General features: G+C 41.9%; 1 protein-coding gene across 1 annotated transcript in view; it reads right to left on the reverse strand.

Moving 5' to 3' along the window:
* Positions 1 to 16,786, reverse strand: part of DHRS3 (dehydrogenase/reductase 3) — a 98,101-nt gene that overhangs the window by 22,475 nt on the left and 58,840 nt on the right. Inside the window, 2 exon segments of the mRNA XM_053690957.1 lie at positions 4,514 to 4,612; positions 4,614 to 4,634. Of these exon segments, the coding sequence (XP_053546932.1) occupies positions 4,514 to 4,612; positions 4,614 to 4,634 (120 nt within the window).

Genomic DNA, 16,786 nt, shown 5'->3' on the forward strand with positions numbered 1-16,786 from the left:
CTTTGCGGACCCCTTGACCTCGACCCGTAGCATGGTATTGAGAACGGGAACGCCATGAGATCTATCTCCAGCATCCCCCACTTGCTGCATATCTCTGCAAACACATTGGGATAGGAGAGACCATTCCCCTGGATGAGAAAATCCGCCTCCCAGTTGTCCACACCCAGAATGTGGATCACTGACAGCGAACAGCTGTGGGCCTTTGCCCACTCCATCTGAGATACTTCCTTCATCGCCAAGGAACTGGCTCGTTCCCCCCTGATGGTTGATGTAAGCGACCGAGGTTATATTGTCTGATTGGAATCTGATAAACTGGACAAACCCAGAAATGGCCAAGTCTTCAAGGCCTTGAAGAGTGCCCATAGTTCTAAAATATTGATCAGGAGGGGAGGACTCCTCCTGAGTCCACAACCCCTGTGCCTTCCTGGCACAGCTCCCCATTCGGATAGGCTTGCGTCTGTAGTCACAATCTCCCAGAATGGTCTTAAGAAGCATGTCCCCTCGGGACAGATGATCTGCACAGAGCCACCAAGAGAGCAATTCTCTCGACCGGCTGACTAATACAATCTGTTGAGACAGATCTGAATGATCACCGTTCCCCGAACCTGGCAAAAGAAATTATGTCCATGCAGGACACCATGAGACCAATCACCTCCATACACTGAGCCACAGAGGGACTCAAGGAGGTCCAGAGGGCAAGACATGCCAAAGTTAGCTTGCAACGTCTCTGGTTCTGTTAGAAATATCTTCATGGATATTATAGTACCCAGGTATTCCACCCTGGTACTTGGGATAAGAGAACTCTTTTCCAAGTTTATCTTCCATCCATGTGATCGAAGAACGACTGAGAAGGGACTCAGAATTCTTCTGCAAGACGAAAGGATGGTGCTTGCACCAGAATATCGTCCAAGTATGGGGGCTACTGCAATACCATGAGTTCTGGCAATGGCTAGAAGAACCCCCAGAACCTTCGGAAAGATTCTTGGAGCAGTAGCTAGGCCAAACGGAAGGGCAATGAACTGGAAGTGCTGGTCCAGGAATACAAACCTCAGGAGCTGAAAGTGTTCCCTGTGGATTGGATAATGAAGGTAAGCGTCCTTCAGATCTATAGTGGTCATAAACTAGCCTTTCTGAATTAAAGGAAGGATGCACTTTATCGTCTCCATCTTGAAGTAAGGGACACTGAGAAATTTGCTTAAACGGACAGTCTACCATAGAATTGTTTATGGTTTTAAAAGATAGATAATCCCTTTATTTCCCATTCCCCAGTTTTGCATAACCAACACAGTTATATTAATATACTTCTTACCTCTGTGATTACCTTGTATCCAGGAACCTTCTTCCAGCCCCCTGATCACATGACTGTGACTGTTTATTATCTATTGTCTTAAATTTAGCATTGCTTTGTGCTAAATCTTAAATAACCCCCTGTGCCTGAACACAGTGTTATCTATATGGTCCCACCATGTACTTTCAGTCTCTTTGTGTTGAAAAGAGATTTAAAAAGCATGTGATAAGAGGCAGCCCTCAAAAGTTTAGACATTAGCATATGAGCCTACCTATGTTTATTTTAAACTAAGAATATCAAGAGAAAAAAAAAAGCAAATTTGATGATAAAAGTAAATTGGAAAGTTGATTAAAATTAAAAGTCCTATCTGAATAATGAAAGTTTAATTTATACTAGAATGTCCCTTTAAGCATTTTAGGTCCAGAATTGGGAGGAAAGTTCCCTTCCTTCTTTGGGACCACGAAAAAGGTTTGAATAAAACTCCAAACCTCTTTCGTCGATAGGCAATGGTACAACAACTTCTAAGGAGGATAGATCCAGAACGCACTCTAGAAAGGCTCTTTTCTGGTCTGGTAGACAGATTCAAGAGAAGGAATATGCCCCTTGGTGGATGAGATTTGAAGCCTGTCTTGTATCCCTGAGATACCACCTCCTGGACCCACGGATCCTGTATGTCCTTGATCCGATCCCGGATTGGAGGCCGCCCCTTTATGCTGATTTGTTTTCAGAAGCTTCTTATTCTGCTTGGATTTATTCCAGGACTGAGACGGCTTCCAAGTAATCTTAGGTTGCTCGGCTTGGAGGATTGTTTGTCGATGGGGATTTGTCAGAACGAAAATTATAAGATTGTCGTCCCCTTAGACTTGTTCTTCTTATCTTGCGGTAGAAAGGCACCCTTGCCTCCGGTAACCGTATAAATAATGGAGTCCAGACCTGGACCAAATAAAATCTTTCTCTTGAAGGGAAGAGAAAGGAGTCTGGACTTAGAAGTCATATCCACAGACCAAGACTTCAACCTGTATGTTGAAACGTCTTTCTCAGAAAGGTTTCCATTTTCTTATCCATCGGCTCTCTGAACGAAGAACTATCTTCAAGAGGTATAGTAGTATGTTTAGCAAGCGTAGAGATATATATAGCACCATCCACCTTAGGAATAGAGCCCCACAAATCCAGTTGAGAGTCCGGGACCGGGAACAACTTTTTAAAAGTAGACAAGGGGGAAAAGGGAAGAACCAATTCTTTCCCATTCATTCTTAATAATGTTCGCCATCATAACTGGCACAGGAAAAGTCAAATGAACTTTCCTATCTTCGAAACTCTGTCTAATTTTGGTATCATCTGTTCTTCAGGCAGTGCAGCCTCTGGAACCTCTAACGTAGATGAACCTCCTTTAATAAAAAAAAAAACGCAAGTGCTCAATTTTAAATCAAAAGGACGGTTCCTCCGCAGCAGGTGGCTAATCCGCTAAGGACTCCGACATAGAAAGTTCACCCTCTGAAGCTACAGAGGTTAACTCAGCATCGGATAACTGGGACATAATAGATAAACCAGATAAATATTTAGATGACTCGGGATCAGGAGAGCTATGTTTAACCTTTCTCTTGCATTTATTAGAGTGAGGTAATGCACTGAGGGCCGCAGACACCGATGTTTGTAACTGCGTGGCAAAGTCCGCAGGAAGAAGGCCCCCCTCCGGATGCAGGATTAGATGTGCTATGGGGGAAATGCATGTGGAGTGAATAATGTAGCACTGGTACCCATGTAATCTCATGGGACGCCAAGTCCTGAGAGGTAGACGGCTCAAAGGGGACTAAGCCTTAGCAGGCTTGTCTCCCTTCTTAGACTTTATAACAGTGTTAAGGCATGTGGAACATAATTGAGTGGGCGGAAAAACCACGGCCTCCTCACAATATAAACAGGTATGATTTAGTACAGAAGAAGTACCTTCTAACATGTCAGAGTCCTCCTTAGCTCAGGTTATACCCACAGAAGGACACAAATAAAAATGTTTTTATTATAGAAAACTGCACCTTTATACTCCCAATGGCTGGGGCACTCACCACCTCATAGATCCAGACAGTTAACAGAGGAAATGCTCTCCTCAGGTTCAGGTCTCAGCCAGAATGGAGGAAATGAACACCCTGTCACATGGAGTGCAAGACAGTACTTTCCCCGTTATTACAACTACAGCAAGTAATAGGAGCTGTGCAACACTTTCAAAAATGAAAGTGAAACTTAAAAGTGAAACCCATTTGTTCCAGTCAAAAACACAGTCTATCAGCCCAGAAAAAAAAAAAAAATCACACAAAGCAGCATCTAAATAATTAATACACTGATTAATTAACCTCCTTCAGATGATATCAATCCCGAATCCTATCAAGATATAAAGGAGCCACACTGTAACCCTGTTATATATAGCGTTTTATGCGTAAAAATTGAAACAATCTTACCTCCAGGATCCATGCTGTGGAACAGGACACAACCTCTCAAGTGTGACAGTTAGAGCAGCGCTCCTGACATGGACTTGAGTGAGAGAAAGCAGGCAGTGAAACTCGTCAACACTGATTGCTTAGGAGCTGTTAGCAGTAGTCTGGATGGTTTCACAGAAAAACTTTCCCTGCATCTCCAGACTCTTAACTTTCATCAATACTGTCACTGAGAGGTTGACATGACTACTTAAAACTCCAGTCCTATCTCGAAGGGCAGATACCCTTTTTCAAGGCTCTCCAAATTTTCTGACAGTTCTCTGCCACCTCCTAACGTGACGAAAGGCAAAAAATGACTGGGGTAATGAGGAAGTGGGAGGGATATTTAAGCCTTTGGCTGGGGTGGTCTTTGCCTCCTCCTGGTGGCCCGGTGTTGTACTTCCCAACAGTAAGGAATGAAGCCCTATCTTAGGAAGGAAAATGGTTTCATGCCCCTTTACAGAGAAACCTGCAAACCTCCCAGGAGTACCCAAACTTCATCCCGGGTCAGCCCAACTATTCCCCATGATAACTTATGCCTGGTCTGTCCAGGGTTAGTCTGTGCTTGGACCACTTGAGCAAGTCCCAGATACAAATTTAAAATACTGTGAGGTATGACACACAGAATATGGTTATATTTGCAATGATTGACATAATATTCAATATTTCCTCATAGGACAATAATTTTGTTAGCTATTCTGACTTAAATTGTCACTAAAATGTATGATCACATTAACAAAAATCAAAACATCTCACTTACCCAAAATTGTCCTAGTGTGTTTATGTGCTGGGATTTCAAGAGCGCATCGTCATCACTCTCCATTAGGCTTTTCCCATGCACCACTGCTGCATTGTTAACCCAAAATGGTAACATCACCAACCTAATGAAGAAAGAAAAAACAAATAAAAAAACCACAAACGTAAACTACACATTTTCATATTCTTTTAGATGTGTGCATATTCCCAAAACACTGTGCATAACAAACACTTTGGCTTGCAGGAAGGTGCGAATATATATATATATATATATATATATATATATATATATATATCTCTATATATCTCTATCTATCTATCTCTATCTATTTTTAAATTTATTAAGAGGTATGACACACACACAGAATATGGTTATATTTGCAGGGTGGACTTAGTATTCAATATTTCCTCATAGAACCAGAATTTTGTTAGCTATCCTGACTATTTATATATTTTATTTTTTTAAGCTGAGGTGTTATAAAAATGCCCACCTTAAATTGAAAAGGAAATTTATGCTTACCTGATAAATTTATTTCTTTTACGATATGACGAGTCCACAGATTTCATCTTTACTTATGGGATATCGCCTCCTGGTCAGCAGGAGGAGGCAAAGAGCTCCACAGCAGAGCTGCATAAATAGCTCCTCCCTTCACCTCAACCCAGTCATTCGACCGAAGTTAGGAAGAGAAAGGAAAAGCCAAGGAGTAGAGGTGACTGAAGTTTGACAAAAATAAAAACCTGTCTCTAGAAAAACGACAGGGTGGGCCGTGGACTCGTCATATCGTAAAAGAAATAAATTTATCAGGTAACATAAATTTCCTTTTCTTTTACAAGATATGACACAGATTTCATCCTTACTTATGGGATACAATACCAAAGCTATAGGACACGGATGAAAGGGAGGGACAAGACAGGAACCTAAACGGAAGGCACCACTGCTTGAAGAACCTTTCTCCCAAAAACAGCCTCTATCAAATTTGGAAAATTTGGAAAAAGTGCGAAGAGACGACCAAGTTGCAGTCTTACAAATCTGTTCAACAGAAGCATCATTTTAAAATGCCCATGAGGAAGCCACAGCCCTAGTAGAATGAGCTGTATTTGTTCTGGAGGTTGCTGTCCAGCAGCCTCATATGCAACACGGATGATACTCTTCAGCCAAAAAGAAAGAGAGGTAGCCGTAGCTTTCTGACCCCTACGTTTTCCAGCAAAAACAACAAATAATGAAGATGTTTTTACGAAAATCCTTAGTCGCCTGCAAGTAAAACTTCAAGGCACGGACCACATCCAGATTAGGTAACAGACGCTCCTTCTTAGAAGAAGGGTTGGGACACAAGGAAGGAACAACAATTTCCTGATTAATATTTTTGTTAGAAACAACCTTAGGAAGAAAACCAGGTTTGGTACGCAACACCACCTTATCAGAATGGAAAATAAGATAAGGAGAATCACATTGCAAAGCCGAAAGCTCAGAAACTCTGCGAGCAGAAGAAATAGCAACCAAAAATAAAAAAAATTTCCAAGATAATAACTTAATATCTATGGAATGCATGGGTTCAAACGGAACCCCTTGAAGAACATTAAGAACTAAATTCAAACTCCAAGGAGGAGCAATCGGTCTAAACACAGGCCGGATGCTAGTCAGGGCCTGACAAAAAGATTGAACATCTGGAACATCTGCCAGACGCTTGTGTAACAAAATAGACAAAGCAGAAATCTGTCCCTTTAAGGAACTTGCTGACAACCCTTTTTCCAATCCTTCTTGGAGAAAAGATAAAATCCTGGGAATCCTAACCCTATTCCATGAGTAGCCCTTGGATTCGCACCAATAAAGATATTTACACCATATCTTATGGTAAATTTTTCTAGTAACAGGCTTGCGTGCCTGAATCAAGGTATCAATGACCGCATCAGAGAACCCCCGCTTAGATAAAAACATAATTTATGCTTACCTGATAAATTTATTTCTCTTGTAGTGTAGTCAGTCCACGGGTCATCCATTACTTATGGAATATATCTCTTCCTAACAGGAAGCTGCAAGAGGATCACCCAGCAGAGCTGCTACATAGCTCCTCCCCTCACATGTCATATTCAGTCATTCGACCAAAGCAGACGAGAAAGGAGAAACCATAGGGTGCAGTGGTGACTGGAGTTTAATTAAAATTTAGGCCTGCCTTAAAGACAGGGCGGGCCGTGGACTGACTACACTACAAGAGAAATAAATTTATCAGGTAAGCATAAATTATGTTTTCTCTTGTTAAGTGTAGTCAGTCCACGGGTCATCCATTACTTATGGAATACCAATACCAAAGCTAAAGTACACGGATGAAGGGAGGGACAAGGCAGGAACATTAAACAGAAGGAACCACTGCCTGAAGTACCTTTCTCCCAAAAATAGCCTCCGAAGAAGCAAAAGTGTCAAATTTGTAAAATTTTGAAAAGGTGTGAAGCGAAAACCAAGTCGCAGCCTTGCAAATCTGTTCAACAGAGGCCTCATTTTTAAAGGCCCAGGTGGAAGCCACAGCTCTAGTAGAATGAGCTGTAATCCTTTCAGGAGGCTGCTGTCCAGCAGTCTCATAGCCTAAACGTATTATGCTACGAAGCCAAAAAGAGAGAGAGGTAGCCGAAGCCTTTTGACCTCTTCTCTGTCCAGAGTAAACGACAAACAGGGAAGAAGTTTGACGAAAATCTTTAGTTGCCTGCAAATAGAACTTCAGGGCACGGACTACGTCCAAATTATGCAACAGTCGTTCCTTCTTTGAAGAAAGGTTAGGACACAGTGATGGAACAACAATCACTTGATTGATATTCCTGTTAGTAACTACCTTAGGTAAGAACCCAGGTTTAGAACGCAGAACTACCTTGTCTGAATGAAAAATCAGATAAGGAGAATCACAATGTAAGGCAGATAACTCAGAGACTCTTCGAGCCGAGGAAATAGCAATCAAAAACAGAACCTTCCAGGATAACAGCCTGATATCAATGGAATGAAGGGGTTCAAATGGAACGCCTTGAAGAACATTAAGAACTAAGTTTAAGCTCCACGGCGGAGCAACAGTCTTAAACACAGGCTTAATCCTAGTTAAAGCCTGACAAAAGCCTGAACGTCTGGAACTTCAGCCAGACGTTTGTGTAGAAGAATAGACAGAGCAGAAATCTGTCCCTTTAACGAACTAGCAGATAAGCCCTTTTCTAAACCCTCTTGTAGAAAGGACAATATCCTAGGAATCCTAACCTTACTCCATGAGTAACTCTTGGATTCGCACCAATATAAATATTTACGCCATATCTTATGGTAAATTTTTCTGGTAACAGGCTTCCTAGCCTGTATTAAGGTATCAATAACCGACTCCGAGAAGCCACGCTTTGATAGAATCAAGCGTTCAATCTCCATGCAGTCAGCCTCAGAGAAATTAGATTTGGATGTTTGAAAGGACCCTGAATTAGAAGGTCCTGTCTCAGAGGTAGAGACCACGGTGGACAGGACGACATGTCCACTAGGTCTGCATACCAGGTCCTGCGTGGCCACGCAGGCGCTATCAGAATCACCAAAGCTCTCTCCTGTTTGATCTTGGCAATCAAACGAGGAAGCATCGGGAATGGTGGAAACACATAAGCCATGTTGAAGACCCAAGGGGCTGTCAGAGCATCTATCAGCACCACTCCTGGGTCCCTGGACCTGGATCCGTAACAAGGAAGCTTGGCGTTCTGGCGAGACGCCATGAGATCCAGATCTGGTTTGCCCCAACGAAGAATCAGTTGAGCAAAGACCTCCGGATGAAGTTCCCACTCCCCCGGATGAAAAGTCTGGCGACTTAGAAAATCCGCCTCCCAGTTCTCTACGCCTGGGATGTAAATCGCTGACAGGTGGCAAGAGTGAGACTCTGCCCAGCGAATTATCTTTGAAACTTCCAACATCGCTAGGGAACTTCTGGTTCCCCCTTGATGGTTGATGTAAGCCACAGTCGTGATGTTGTCCGACTGAAATCTGATGAACCTCAGAGTTGCTAACTGAGGCCAAGCTAGGAGAGCATTGAATATTGCTCTTAATTCCAGAATATTTATTGGGAGGAGTTTCTCCTCCTGAGTCCATAATCCCTGAGCTTTCAGGGAGTTCCAGACTGCGCCCCAGCCTAGAAGGCTGGCGTCTGTTGTTACAATCGTCCAATCTGGCCTGCGAAAGGTCATCCCCTTGGACAGATGTGGCCGAGAGAGCCACCATAGAAGAGAATCTCTGGTCTCTTGATCCAGACTTAGTAGGGGGGACAAATCTGAGTAATCCCCGTTCCACTGACTTAGCATGCACAATTGAAGCGGTCTGAGATGCAGGCGCGCAAATGGTACTATGTCCATTGCCGCTACCATTAAGCCGATTACTTCCATGCACTGAGCTACTGACGGGTGTGGAATGGAATGAAGGACACGGCAAGCATTTAGAAGTTTTGATAACCTGGCCTCTGTCAGGTAAATTTTCATCTCTACAGAATCTATAAGAGTCCCTAGAAAGGGAACTCTTGTAAGTGGTAATAGAGAACTCTTTTCCACGTTCACCTTCCACCCATGCGATCTCAGAAATGCCAGAACTATCTCTGTATGAGACTTGGCAGTTTGAAAACTTGACGCTTGTATCAGAATGTCGTCTAGGTACGGAGTCACCGCTATGCCTCGCGGTCTTAGTACCACCAGAAGTGAGCCCAGAACTTTTGTAATGATTCTTGGAGCCGTAGCTAATCCGAAGGGAAGAGCTACTGTCAGGCTACAAATATGAAGTTAACGATGGAACACAATTCACAGATCTTAATTTATTAATAATTGTTTTGTTTCACTATTGTAAAGGAATATCACTATGGCTTAGTGATATTCTCACCTAATAGTGATAGTTTAGTGGTTTATTTTGCCACACCCCAGATTATGCAGTTAGGGTTAAGCAAACTTGAATAGGATTTGTAGAAATTGTTCTCAATATTAAGTTAGCTTTAGTTCTTAAGTTGCAGGTGTAGTAATGGTTCTATTAACTCTCAGAGTCTTATGCAGTGTAACACATAAATATTTAACTAGTAACCAGGTTCTGTTAACAGTTATACATATGCTCATGCAGTATTGCTATTTTATTTGCAGAGATTACTTGTACCTTGTCTTGTGTTGCACTTGTAGTGTGGCAGAGCTGTAATGAATGCACAGCCTGTTCTGTGGAAGTTCCAGTTTCACTGTGGAAGCTGTGTTGTTTATTAATCTGCAGTCAGGATGTTTCAATAAGGGTTAAAGCCAGATTTTCAGTGACAAGTTCTGTGGTAACTCTCCTTTAAATACTAACTACACAGTGAAAGTTCTCCAAGTAACAAAGCATTAGAACACATAGAATAATACTTGCAGTTTGGTTCAGGCAGTTCATTCAATTGATTGCATGTCAGCTCCTAAGTTAATGAACACTGCAGTTGTTTGGATGAATTCCAGTTAAAGTTGAACAAAGTATGAAAAAGTTCCTGTGAGGAAAAAAGTTCAGAAAACAAGTTATTCAAAGTAGTTAGGCTCAGGTAAATAGGGTAGCCTTGTACTCCAAATTACTAAGCAAAGAGAATTGATTTGGGGTGGTTTTTAAAGGCAAGCTGCAAGTTTGTTGCTTGAAGGATTCCGCTGGGTCCTAGAAGGAGCTAGGTTCCTGACATGACCCCCCACTCAGGGCAACGGTCCCACAGTTGCCGGTCTGGGACGATTTGGATTTCTGCGATGGAAGAGAGTGACCAGCCGTTGAGCTCTAAGATTGGTTGCAGGTTCCCATGTGTCGTCATCAGCTGAATAATTTTTCCAGCGTACCAGATATTGTAATTCACCTCTATGGAACCTGGAATCCAGCAGGGAATGCACTTCATATTCGTCTGGATCCAGTGCCTGAGGAGGTGGTGGAAGAATGAGTTGAGAGTGACGAGTGGCTCTGTATGGTTTCAATAGTGACACATGAAATGTGGGGTGGACCTTAATACTATCAGGTAATTTAAGAGTCATTGCGTTTTCATTGACAATTCTAACTATAGGGAATGGTCCTATGAACAGACCCGAGAGTTTCTTACTCGGTATCTGTAATTTCATGTTTTTGGTGGATAGCCAAACGAGATCACCTATGGCGTATATAGGTGGTGGTCTTCTCTTGAGGTCGTAATAATGCTTTTGAGTGAGCTGAGCATTTTTTATGTTCTCCTCAATTAAGCGGAAATTGTCTTGTAAGGAATCATGTAGATCATCGATTAAGGGTGAATTTAAGGTGTCTGTTGCAATGAAAGATATTGTTGGATGGTAGGCATAATTTGCATAAAATGGTGTAGATTTTGTAGATGAGTTTACAGCATTGTTATAGGCAAATTCAGCCATGGAGAGGAAGTTCATCCAATGTTCTTGATGGTAGGAACAATAGCACCGAAGATATTGTTCCAGCCATTGATTCAGTCTCTCTGATTGACCATTGGTCTGAGGGTGAAATGATGTCGAGAAACGATGATCGATCTGTGTTAAGTCACAAAGTTTTGTCCAGAAATGTGAGGTGAATTGTGTTCCTCTATCGGTGGTTATTATCTTTGGTAACCCATGTAGCTTGAGTATGTTATCTATGAATAAATGTGCTGTCTCAGAGGATGTGGGTACTTTGTGATACGGCACAAAATGGGCCATCTTAGTAAATATATCTATGACCACTAGGATTGTTGTCTGTTTATTTGATTCAGGTAAATCCACTATGAAATCCATCGATAGATGGTACCAGGGTCTCTTCGGTACTGGTAATGGAGTTAATAATCCATACGGAGCTCTTCTCTCGGATTTCGAAGTGGCACAAATGGCACCAAGTTAAGATATAGTCTCGGATGGATTCTTTCATTTTTGGCCACCAACAATCCCGTGAAAGCTGTTCCAAGGTTCGGTAAATTCCTGGGTGTCCGGCTAATGGAGAGTCATGGTATAACTTGAGCAAATTTATTCGCAATGCTTTGGGAATGTATAATTTTCCCTTCATGGTAGTACAGGTCATCAATCTTATGCACAGAAGGGTGAGGTAGCTCCGGCTCCTTGAGACAATGACGTTTGATTTCGGTTATCACATCGGTGGTTAGACCTACAAAACATTCGGTAGGTAAGATAGTGGTATTTTGGGTTGTTGTTTTAGGTTTCTCAGGTAGGCGAGACAGAGCATCTGCTTTACCATTCCTGGAGGCAGGTCTATATACAATATTGAAGTTGAAGCGCGAGAAGAATAAACTCCAACGGACCTGTCTTGCTGAAGAGTTTTGTTGTTTTCTAAATAAAGTAGGTTCCTGTGATCTGTGAAAATGTTAATAGGAAACTTGGTACCTTCGAGAAGATGCCTCCAGTGTTCCAGTGATCTTTTTATTGCGAGGAGTTCTTTATCTCCTATGGAATAATTTCTTTCAGCTGTTGACATCATCTGTGAAGCTAAGAAACTGGATGGATGGGATCGTTTGGTGTTTCCTGTTGAGAGAGAACTGAGCCTAAGGCAAAATCAGAGGAATCAACTTCCAACACATAGTGGTGTTCGGGGTTCGGAAATCTTAGAATGGGTGCTGATGTAAAACTATCCTTTAAATATTCAAAAGCTGAATTAGCGTCTGGATCCCAGTTATAAGATGAGTTAATGCTGGTTAATTTCGTCAGTGGTTTTGCTATCTTGGAAAAGTTTCTAATGAATTTCCTGTAGTAGTTTGCAAAACCTAGGAATTTTTGGAGTTCCTTTCTGGACTTGGGTATTAACCAATTTTTGACAGCGTCTACTTTTTGTTTTTGCATAGTGATACCTGTTGGTGAGATATCATATCCAAGGAATGACACATGCTTGGTATGGAATATGCATTTCTCCAACTTAGCATACAGTTTATGCTCTCGGAGCCTAGACAGTACCCATCGCACGTGTGTTTTGTGTTCTGTTTCATTTATAGAATAAATCAAAATATCGTCTAGGTATATCACAAGACAGATGTCTAAGAGATCTCTGAACACATCGTTTATGAAGTGTTGAAAAGTGGCGGGTGCGTTGCACAGTCCAAACGGCATGACAAGGTACTCATAAAGGCCATACCTTGTCCTGAATGCGGTCAACCATTCGTGTCCTTCTTTTATCCTCACTAAGTTATAGGCTCCCCTTAAATCGAGTTTCGTGTATATAGTTGCCTCAGATAACCTTTCGATTAGTTCTGGGATTAATGGGAGTGGGTAACGATTTTTTTTGTGCGTTTGTTGAGTTCTCTGTAATCGATTATGGGACGTAATGATGAATCCTTATTCCGCGCAAAAAAAATTCTGGCACCTGCTGGTGATGTTGATGCTCTGATAAATCCTTTCCGTAAATTTTCTTCGAGATACTCCTTAAATGATCCAATTCTGGCTTGCAGAGAGGGTACAAGTGTCCCATAAGGGATGGAAGAACCAGGTTGAAGTTGTATTGGACAATCGTATGCACGATGAGGAGGCAAGTTCTCAGCTTCTACTTTACTGAATACATCCTTGAAATCTGCATAAGGTGAAGGAATTTGCAACTCCAGGTTTTTCTGTAGCTATTTCGGTCTGGAGTAGAACATGTTTGTGGAAACATGTTGTTTTACAATAGACTGAATCAAATTTTATGGAAGATAGTGACCAGTGGGATAACTGGATTATGTAATTTGAGCCAACTAATACCCAAAACCACTGGGAAATGTGGTGACGAGACAACATCAAATGAGAGGTGTTCTGTGTGTCCTGCTGTAGTAACTGTTAACGGTGTGGTATGGTGTGTGATAGGGCCAGTTTTAGGTTCTGAACCGTCAATCATATGAAAAGAAAATGGAGTATGCTTTTTTATAAGGGGTATTTTATTTTGCTTTACAACATTATAATCAATAAAGCATCCATAAGCTCCCGAGTCTATGATGGCTTCAGTAGTCAGCTGATCTTGGTCCCACTGTATGGAGAGAGTTAACATGCAATAAGTTTTAGTTTTTGTGGTGTTTAATAAATAACTTGTAACTTTGAACTTACATTTCTTGTTTTTCTGTAAAATGGGACACTCCCTGGACTGAATGTGTAGGATTGGCGCAATACATGCACAGATTATTACTCTTCCTGCGGTATCTTTCTTCTGTTGTTAAAGGACCACGGGCTATTCCGATATCCATGGGAACAGCTGTTTGTTTACTATGTTGGGTTGGTTGAGGTGGGGAATAGATAGAAGGTTTTGGTCGGACATCTGCAGAAACCTTTCTGCCTTCCTTTCTCGCAGTCTGCGATCCAATTGTTTTGCAGCATTCATCATTCCTTCTAGGGTTTTTGGAGTTCTATCCTGGCGATTTCATCTTTCAAGCTCTCCGAGAGGCCTAAACGGAACTGGTTTCGAAGTGCAATCTGACTCCATTCCGAATCAGCTGCGTATAATTTGAATTCCGTGATGTACTCCTCCACGGGTCTCTTGGCTTGCTTAAGGTTCCTCATGGAGGCTTCAGCGGACATTTGTACATCAGTGTCGTGAAAAAAGATCATCCATACATGTGAAAAAATCAGAAGGGATCCTAGCACTGGGTCATTATGTTCGCACAGATTGTCAGCCCAGATTCTTGGCTCACCCCTCAGGAATGAAATAGTACTGAATACCTTGATCCTCTCTGTGGGATAACTGTGAGGTCGTAGATTATAAAGTAAATGACATGAATTCTTAAACTGCCTATACTGCTTCCTGTTTCCAGAAAAGAGCTCTGGTAGTGAAACTGAAGGTTCAGGTGTTTGCTGAGGTGGTGCAGTATGAGTAGTAAGTGAGTCTCTTATAATTCCCCTTAAAGACTGATTTTCAATTTGTAAATCATGAACCGCCTGAGCAAGCTGATCAACCTTTTGGGAGAGGTTGTAAACTATCTGTGGTAGATCTGGTGGCTCCATTTTTATGGCTTAGTAATATGTCAGGCTACAAATATGAAGTTAACGATGGAACACAATTCACAGATCTTAATTTATTAATAATTGTTTTGTTTCACTATTGTAAAGGAATATCACTATGGCTTAGTGATATTCTCACCTAATAGTGATAGTTTAGTGGTTTATTTTGCCACACCCCAGATTATGCAGTTAGGGTTAAGCAAACTTGAATAGGATTTGTAGAAATTGTTCTCAATATTAAGTTAGCTTTAGTTCTTATGTTGCAGGTGTAGTAATGGTTCTATTAACTCTCAGAGTCTTATGCAGTGTAACACATAAATATTTAACTAGTAACCAGGTTCTGTTAACAGTTATACATATGCTCATGCAGTATTGCTATTTTATTTGCAGAGATTACTTGTACCTTGTCTTGTGTTGCACTTGTAGTGTGGCAGAGCTGTAATGAATGCACAGCCTGTTCTGTGGAAGTTCCAGTTTCACTGTGGAAGCTGTGTTGTTTATTAATCTGCAGTCAGGATGTTTCAATAAGGGTTAAAGCCAGATTTTCAGTGACAAGTTCTGTGGTAACTCTCCTTTAAATACTAACTACACAGTGAAAGTTCTCCAAGTAACAAAGCATTAGAACACATAGAATAATACTTGCAGTTTGGTTCAGGCAGTTCATTCAATTGATTGCATGTCAGCTCCTAAGTTAATGAACACTGCAGTTGTTTGGATGAATTCCAGTTAAAGTTGAACAAAGTATGAAAAAGTTCCTGTGAGGAAAAAAGTTCAGAAAACAAGTTATTCAAAGTAGTTAGGCTCAGGTAAATAGGGTAGCCTTGTACTCCCAAATTACTAAGCAAAGAGAATTGATTTGGGGTGGTTTTTAAAGGCAAGCTGCAAGTTTGTTGCTTGAAGGATTCCGCTGGGTCCTAGAAGGAGCTAGGTTCCTGACAGCTACAAACTGGTAATGCCTGTCTAGGAAAGCAAATCTTAGGTACCGATAATGATCCTTGTGAATCGGTATGTGAAGGTAGGCATCCTTTAAATCCACTGTGGTCATGTACTGACCCTCTTGGATCATGGGAAGGATGGTTCGAATAGTTTCCATTTTGAATGATGGAACTCTTAGAAATTTGTTTAGGATTTTTAAGTCCAAGATTGGTCTGAAGGTTCCCTCTTTCTTGGGAACCACAAATAGATTTGAATAGAATCCCTGCCCGTGTTCTGTCCGCGGAACTGGGTGGATCACCCCCATTAGTAAAAGGTCTTGTACACAGCGTAGAAACGCCTCTTTCTTTATTTGGTTTGCTGATAACCTTGAAAGAGGAAATCTCCCTCGTGGAGGAGAAGTTTTGAAGTCCAGGAGATATCCCTGAGATATGATATCCAACGCCCAGGGATCCTGGACATCGCTTTGCCCAAGCCTGGGCGAAGAGAGAAAGTCTGCCCCCCACTAGATCCGTTTCCGGATAGGGGGGCCCTCTCTTCATGCTGTCTTGGGGGCAGCAGCAGGTTTCTTGGCCTGCTTGCCCTTGTTCCAGGACTGGTTAACTTTCCAGCCCTGCCTGTAACGAGCAACAGCTCCTTCCTGTTTTGGAGCGGAGGAAGTTGATGCTGCTCCAGCCTTGAAGTTACGAAAGGCACGAAAATTAGACTGTTTGGCCTTTGATTTGGCCCTGTCCTGAGGTAGAGCATGGCCCTTACCTCCCGTAATGTCAGCTATAATTTCTTTCAAGCCGGGCCCGAATAAGGTCTGCCCTTTGAAAGGAATATTAAGCAATTTAGATTTAGAAGTCACGTCAGCTGACCAGGATTTTAAGCCATAGCGCTCTGCGCGCTTGGATGGCGAATCCGGAGTTCTTAGCCGTAAGTTTGGTTAAATGTACGACGGCATCAGAAACAAATGCGTTAGCTAGCTTAAGTGCTTTAAGCTTGTTCATAATTTCATCCAATGGAGCTGTGCGAATGGCCTCTTCCAGAGACTCAAACCAGAATGCCGCCGCAGCAGTGACAGGCGCAATGCATGCAAGGGGCTGTAAGATAAAACCTTGTTGAACAAACATTTTCTTAAGGTAACCCTCTAATTTCTTATCCATTGGATCTGAAAAGGCACAACTATCCTCCACCGGGATAGTGGTACGCTTAGCTAAAGTAGAAACTGCTCCCTCCACCTTAGGGACCGTCTGCCATAAGTCTCGTGTGGTGGCGTCTATAGGAAACATTTTCCTAAATATGGGAGGAGGGGAAAAGGGCACACCAGGTCTATCCCACTCCTTGCTAATAATCTCTGTAAGCCTTTTAGGTATAGGAAACACGTCAGTACACACCGGTACCCGCATAGTATCTATCCAACCTACATAATTTTTCTGGAATTGCAACCTTGTTACAA

Source organism: Bombina bombina, chromosome 8 (assembly GCF_027579735.1).
Source record: "Bombina bombina isolate aBomBom1 chromosome 8, aBomBom1.pri, whole genome shotgun sequence".
Taxonomy (NCBI): Eukaryota; Metazoa; Chordata; class Amphibia; order Anura; family Bombinatoridae; genus Bombina; species Bombina bombina.